At 31.7% G+C, this 7,861-nt stretch overlaps 1 protein-coding gene across 1 annotated transcript; it reads left to right on the top strand.

Moving 5' to 3' along the window:
- Positions 1 to 1,242: 1,242 nt before the first annotated feature.
- LOC121131516 (trypsin epsilon) lies at positions 1,243 to 5,328 on the top strand (the record flags this gene model as incomplete). Its single annotated transcript, XM_040726940.2, is given in 5 exon segments — positions 1,243 to 2,420; positions 2,484 to 2,749; positions 4,517 to 4,733; positions 4,788 to 5,113; positions 5,177 to 5,328. Coding segments are annotated over 5 exon segments (906 nt in total). The 3' UTR covers positions 5,207 to 5,328.
- Between the last annotated feature and the right edge of the window lie 2,533 nt (positions 5,329 to 7,861).

Raw genomic sequence — 7,861 nt, 5'->3', positions numbered from 1 at the left:
TTGAAGTGATCCACTCACTCCCATTGTTTGCCAATATATCTTCTGGATTTTTGCTTTCGGTACCAAGTTTTTCCATGGAATTTGATAAGTGGTTGTACACAAAGATCCTCTTACAGGCAAGATATTAATAAAATTTCATAGGAAAAATTACTTTAAATGTGCTCTTAAAGCGGGAACTTGCATTACATGTGACCATATAATGTTTTAATATGAATTCAAATTACTAATACATAGATACAATATATAGTCATGAACGAGATACCCCAGTTAATAAAAACTAAAGAAAAATAAAAATTAATTCATCATTATCATATTAGCTTTTCTAAACGTAAAACATGTGAACTAAAAGTATTTTTCATGATAGGGAGGATCAAATCAAAGAAGACAACCACTACTTCGAGAAAAGACGTTTGGATGATATTAAAAGAAATATGGGTATTAATAGAATAGGGTCACTTAATACTAAAGGGGGAAGAAAACGAAGGTCCTGCTGACGTGCAATGATGAAGATTCTCTTTAAAACTAGACATAATTTGTCTACAAGATGTCAAATCAAAAATACTATCTACTTGTACTCGCTCCTGTCATTTATGCCTTCTTACTTATTATGTGTATTTCCATTCAAGATTCAGTCCCTTTAGAGAGAGCATCCCATTTGGGGCTCAGCCAATTGGAAATTCAGTATGTTTTAAGCATTATGCCAATAAAACTGAGAGGCACAACATTAAAATATCTTCTAATATTTTTCTATCATTTTTATCATTATCAACGCATATGGACCTAATAGGAAATCAACCTCTTTTTTCCAGTCTATTATTAATAACCAAAAAAAAATTCCCTTTAATTTTGGTTGGTAACCTTAGTGTTGATATTTATACAAAAAGCCGAATACCTCAGTATTATTGAAATTAATGAACGAACTAAAACTACGTAATGTGATTAGGATATCGAATGCGGAAAGGGATTCCTACTCATGGAAAAATGGTAAGCTGTCGTAGAGGATCGATCTTGCTCTTGTCTCTAGTTGTTTGCTCTTTCTGACCAAGAGAGCAACATATGTACATATTTGAACCTTCTTCCAATCATAAAATGATTAATTTAGAACTCTTCAAAATTCCTGTAAATAGGATCCCTTAGTTGATCATGGATCTCGAAGAATATGAAACAAAACCAAAAATTTAATTCTGGAAATCTTACGACCCAGCAAATTCATGCAAAATACTTTAAAATACTTTAATAAAGCTAGTTCGGGACGCAACTTTATCGTTCATAAATTTGAGAAAGATTAGAGGCGGATGTTGAAGAAATAATGAACAATGGGTCATTATTTATTCGAACCTTTATGGGTGACAGTTTATTCGTATTTGGTATTTTAGAAATCGCCGAAGGGGATATGCTGAGGAAAATTGACACTGAAATTACTATTACAAATGATTTAAAGCTCTTTCATCAAGGAAGGTTTCTCCACCAAAATAATTATTAATATTATTACAGAGAATAGTATAGTCTCTGAGTCAAAGGCTATTCTCAAATTATTACATAAACATTACAAGAAAATAGTGTGTACTCAAATGGAAAGAAAAGGTAAACGTCCTTCTGGACTGACTCGGAGAAGGATATCTCTCATTTCAAAAAAGGGAGATGGAACTACGACTATTCAAAGGAAACCTTTAACAATTCTTAATTAATCTTATAAAATTGGGTCATAATTTTATCTTTTTTTCAGTCAGGAAATACCTTCCGAAAAGATTTTCAATCCAATCGGAGCCATTATTTATCATGGAACTTTTAATATTATGTCAGATGGAGGACAGAGTGACCCGATAGTGTTTTGTAAAAAGTGCAGACAAGGATTTCCGGTCTCTCCTTTACTTTTCGTTACTACAATAGAGTATTTAAATGACTCCTTGAAATGCAAGTATGGGTGCTTCGGTATCCATTTATGTGAAAAAAGACACTTAATTGATCTATACATGGATGATGTTACTCTAATAGTAGAAAGGAATTCTGAAAGACAACTTTCAAGAAGGATTGAAAAACTTTAGTCCTTTTTTGACTAATTCTCAAGTATTTCAGGACCCAAAACAAATGTGAAAAAAACTTATATTCTCTTAAGATTCCCAATACATACTTGATTTTTTTCATTAGGTATAATGTACATATATCTATATAATAATAAAAATACTTGTACGTTGGAGCACTTGTATCTAAAGGTATTGTTGTATACAGAATTAATCATATCCGAGCTACACATTTGTGTCTCCTCTGAAATATTATGTTTTAGAAATGAGATAGATATTGTACAGTAGATTTTGAGAGTCCAAAGCTAACATACATATTAAAAGACTAGAGAATGTGGAGCTTACTTGTACTTGTTATAACCCTTAGTTTTTCTAACTTTGTATATTCATTTTCTACAGGTTAAATAATTATTTTGTTCTTTTTTATATTATTCAACACACCTTCTGTTTATATATCGATAGTCTGGTATCAATCATGTGGGTTATCCCCTTTAAAGCAGAATAGGGGATGCACTCCAAATTCGAATAGGATAATAAACGGAGTAGCGGCAGAAGAAGGGGAAATACCTTGGCAAGTAGCCATTGTTTTTGAATTTAAGAGTATTACGGTGAATAGTGTGTGTGGAGGATCGATCATTGGTACGTACTATGTTTTATCTGCGGCTCATTGTTTTGATGGAATAACTGTGGACGGTGTTAAACATGATAAAGATTTGGAATTGAGTTCAGTACGTATATATAAGTATATTTCATCCTAGTGCCATTTTTTGTTGTTCAACAGTCTTTCAGTACCAGGATTATATTTTGGAGGGGCTTAGTTTTTACAATTTTTCTTTCAAGAAATCTAAAAATAAAAATCCATATCCATTCTCAAAAAAATCGAAAAAAAAAATACAAAATCCATAGCTGTTTACCAAAAATTCATTTAAAAAAAAAAGTTGAAATATTAATTTTTTTGGAGAAAAATTGAGAAATCCATAGGTATTCACAGAAAATTAAATTTTTAAAATAAAACAAAAATTCATTGATTTGGGAGACCTACAGTCCCTTCAGCCCATCCCCTGCGAATATCCCTGAGTTATTTAGTACTACTTCTAAAATATTCTTTCAAAATCTCAAGTACGCCCTGGAGTGTCTCCAATACCCCAAGGGGTAGGCATACCCCCATTTGAGAACCATTGATATAGAAGATAACTCCAATTACGATATTCTCAGTTTTACTCTCTGTGTTTCATAAACACAATCAGACGTAACTACTCAATACCATAATACTTATTTGTGTTGGGTTTTGGGTCTGGAAATCCTATTCTGGTCTGAGACCATTATATTTTAAGATGGACTGAATTAATTCCATCCAACAAAAAAGCTCGGTCTAGATCGGTTCTAAGGAAAAAATCGGTCTAGTGGGGTCCCAAAAAATTGGTCTAGGCCGATTATACAGATAAACTGTATATAACATGACATGTTTTTTCAAGTACACTGACGTTATACGAAGTTTAAACAGAGACAGCTCAGCATTAATTTTGATCCTGCTGTTTCTTATATGTTGACAGTATTTGTTCTAGAACTCATCGCGTACATTTGAGATTTAAAAAAAAATGAATGACAGTTGATCTAGAAAAATTAAATGACTTCTCACAATATATGATACCAAAAACAATTGGTCCATAAATTGAAACCGAAAAAAAAACAGTCCATAAAGTGAGACCGAATCAAAGTTGATATACAAAGTGAAAAAAATCAGATTTGAAATCAGTGCAAAAAATGCGTTGACTAACTAAACTAAACTTGAAGAGTGAACTAGGGAGGATACAGGAGTGGGTGCAGCTATTGCTGCAGGTAATCAAGCTCTGAAAGGGAGTTGGGCCCTTTTAGTAAAAGCTACAAATAATAATAACCCTCCCATTGTCCTAGAAACTCTCATGAATCAATTAATAGCTATTAACATCTCCCTCAAAGAAGAATTATCGTCCATTTTTGGCGTCAAATGATTTAAAAAGGCATCATAAAATAAATATACATGATTTTAAATATAAATATAATATTGTCCTGCACTAATGTTTTTTTTAAATGTAGAAGGTCCCCTCCTTATAGTAATAATTATGTAATACCATATGTCTCGCTCCTGCCTTCTCCTTTACACTCTTACACAAATCTCATCTCTTATTATTCTGTCCTCAAGAATGAAATTTACAGCAGGTTATAGTATATATAGTACACCCGCCATCAACATTTCATTAAATACTACTAGATTGTTATTTCTTAGATCAAAATATATTTACGGTATACATCATGGAACACTATATACAGTATACTTGGTGCCTTGTTGTCATAAATACAGACAGACAGACTGTCATATAAGTATATAAAAACCAAATTAACTAAAGTTTGATGAAAAAATGATGGGGATCGCGCTTGGATTTTTTGAACTGTACAAAATCTTTTGTATTTGCATAGAAATATTTTTCAAATTTTTACCACAGTCCCTTTTGTAGGTATACGCGGGAGGAAATCTAGAAATGCAATCAGGAAAAGAATATAAGATAAGGAAGGTCTTAGTACATCCAGCCTTTGCAAGGGTATACCGTGGTATAATCAATGATATAGCAATCGTAACAATGAAGGAGGAATTTGAATTTAGTTCAACCGTCCAAGTTATTTGTTTACCATTGTTTAATTCTTCAATTCCCAATATAGGATCTACAGTTGTAGGTAAGTATTTCATGTTTACCATAGTATAATTGAAAAATAAACCAACTTTAATAGCTAGTGGATGGGGTATAACGAGTTCTAATGGTACTTCATGTACTCCTAATCTTATGAGAACCGACTTGGAAGTCTACAGTTTTAACAGTCCAAGTTGCCAAACATATTTACTACCTTACGCTCCAAAAAATTCAATCATGTGCGTTCATAATCCCGTATCTTGTACTTGCCTCGGTGATTCAGGGGGTCCAATAACAATGGAAGTGGACGGAATATGTACATTAGTAGGCGTTACTTCTCAAGGGTATCAATGTGGAGAGCTAGGTTTTAGTTCGTTGTATATGAATGTTTCACATTTTTTGGATTGGATCACTGATAATATTTCAGTAAGTTACTTCCTCTTAATTTAAAAAAAAAAAAAAAAAATATATCGTTGATTTTTTATACAGGAATCTTGCTCTAAACCGATAAACAAATAAAACTTGTTGACTATGTCATGCCAGGGATAATATTTATTTATTTATTTTTGAAATATATTTTCTTTTACTTTTAATAATGTACGTATTATGTGACTGCACTTTCCAAATAAATCTTTGTAGAATAGACCCTACTTTATGCGTAATTATTATAGTTATTATAGAATATTTTGTAAGGGAGTAGCTTAGCTGTCATGATGGGCAATGAAATTTGCTCCTGGCAGTCATAAGATAAAAAAATAAGTACAAGTCCCACTTCGTAAGACCAAGGATTTGATGGGGCTTCTTCTTTCTCCCAAAGATATTTTCTAGTGCATCCGCGTGTTTTGAATACAGAAACTTAATAATTATAAAAAAAATTAAGGGGTGGTAGGAATTAAAGAACTAAAGCTAGAGGGATAAAACAAAGTATTTTACTAATTAAAAGAAAGAAAAAATAACTATATATCTGAGAAGGCACAATGCAAATTTATAAGAAAAGGTTGTGCCACTTTTGAAAAATAAAGTAATTAATTATTGAAATATTAATGGTTATTATATTTTTCTTTGAAAAATTATTTTTAATTTTATATTAGTATACGTTGCCAATTATCTCAAAGAATTATAATCAAATAATATCAAATTATTCTGAGGGAGATTATAAGGTTAAGATGTCCTCAAGCGTATTTCTACTAAATACTTAAATAATTATAATATATCAAAATAAAATTGAAGCATTAGTGATAGCTCGTGCAATCTGCTGCATAATTTATACCACGTACAAAAATGTTGTGAACTTCTATCTTCTTTCAGCTTTTCCTCTTTCAACAGAATGAAAGATTAGGAACTTAATAAGATTAGAACACATGAATGCAATTGGATATAAATATTGTGTTGACAAGATTACTAATGGAGTGAATATTTACTTCAAGTTTACAGACTGGCAGAATTTGCGAACAAAATTTTGGATGAATGGTCCGGGTACTTAGACATTAAAATTTATATTATAGAACAGCATAATTTGATCCACTTTGCATTGTGAAGGTTGTGATAAATAGATAATGGAATTAAATCTACTTAGTAAGTGTGTGCATATGATTATTTCATCCACTTCCTAAATAGAGTGTTCTAATCGAAGATTCCTTAGACAACCTAAGGTACTTGGGACTGAGTCTCTGATATTATTAGATACCATCCATCAAACTCATCTAGACATGGAAGAAGATACTAAAACTTTTTAGAAAGAGCTTGAAGAAATTGAAAACCAACAGAATCTTGTTTACTTTAACAGTAATAAAACAAAATATATTCTTTTGGATAAAATAACAAAAATTCAGAAAAACACTTGACATAAATTTTCCATTAACATAAATAATTTTTTTCAAACAATACAGGACTTGTCACATTTTATCACCTCCTCCTCGCTTTCTAGCGTCTTCCTATTAATAAGATAGATGTTAACATTATAAATTTTTTGAAAAGCACATGAGTCTCTGGACATGAATCCAGAATCCGGCATAATATCTTGTATTGAGCAGCCTTCATTGTACCTAAACGCAACAATCGCTGCTCTAGAAAAGTGAGGCTTAAACTTATCTGTACTAACTCCAGCTCTAGACATAAGCTCCTTCAGCCACCGACTGAGAGTTTGTGTCTCAGTTCCCTTAAGGGGTCCTGCTAATGTAGGAAAAAGGAAACCTGGGTCTCCTCTTTCCTTTACTGCTACATCCCTCCATAATAAAATATGACTAACGGGGTCTAATTCCATTTCATCGAATTTAGCTATCGTAACGCCATCTCTGAGATGTCTCATACTAGAATTTTTTTCTAAAACCATCAAAGGGATAAAAATTGAATTATCCCTATTTATCCTGACGTTACTCTTCATGATTTTCATAGAACAAACTCTGCAAATAGAAGACAAAGCTACTAAAGTAAGCTTCCTTAAAAATTCTAATAATAGTTGTACATCCCAAGTCTCCCTGTACCTCAGTTATAGTGGTTTCAGATTAAATAGTTAACACAATTTCCCCTTACTTTGTGTTTAATAATGGTCGATTTATGACTCGCAGCCCCACTAAAAGACAATTTCTTCTCTTTTATTAAGAAAGCCAAATAATTCAAAACTATCTCTGAGATGGCATTGAAAGGGTCCAAATTTCTTTGTGTGCAGTATTCTTTAAAAATTCTAAAAAAAAGATAAGTATGCTTTTTTTGGGTTGGATGTCTTATATCAGAAAGTATTATTTTAATTGCATCGTTGTCTATTGCCTTTTCCTTTAAAGGAGATCCCACAGTTAGGTTTGGCCCTATTCTGTGAGCAAATGGATGCAGACATAACAATTGTATATCTACAAAGCGATGTAAAATAGTGTTTCACAGGAATTAAAATTAAAGCTTTGTTAGAAATGGCAATCTCTACAAGATGAATTTCCTTTTTAAATGTTTTGATAAGCTTGTATTTTAAATTGAAATTCATTTCACAAAGAACAAATCCTTTTGAATATTAACAGAGAACTCAATTTCAATTATTTAACTTATTAGAGACAATAAAACTGAGGCAAGTCTTCAGTTTGTTGTATTAATAAAAGGATTCCGTTGGCAATTTGCTCATGCACGAACCAATATTTTTATAAATTCTTGTTTTGGAAGTAAATATTTGAAGTTTTTGTGTTTGAG

The sequence above is a fragment of the Lepeophtheirus salmonis genome, unplaced genomic scaffold (genome assembly GCF_016086655.4).
Source record: "Lepeophtheirus salmonis unplaced genomic scaffold, UVic_Lsal_1.4 unplaced_contig_783_pilon, whole genome shotgun sequence".
NCBI classification, from domain to species: Eukaryota; Metazoa; Arthropoda; class Copepoda; order Siphonostomatoida; family Caligidae; genus Lepeophtheirus; species Lepeophtheirus salmonis.
The sequence above is the reverse complement of the archived record's forward strand: the minus strand, read 5'-3'. Positions and strand labels throughout refer to the sequence as shown.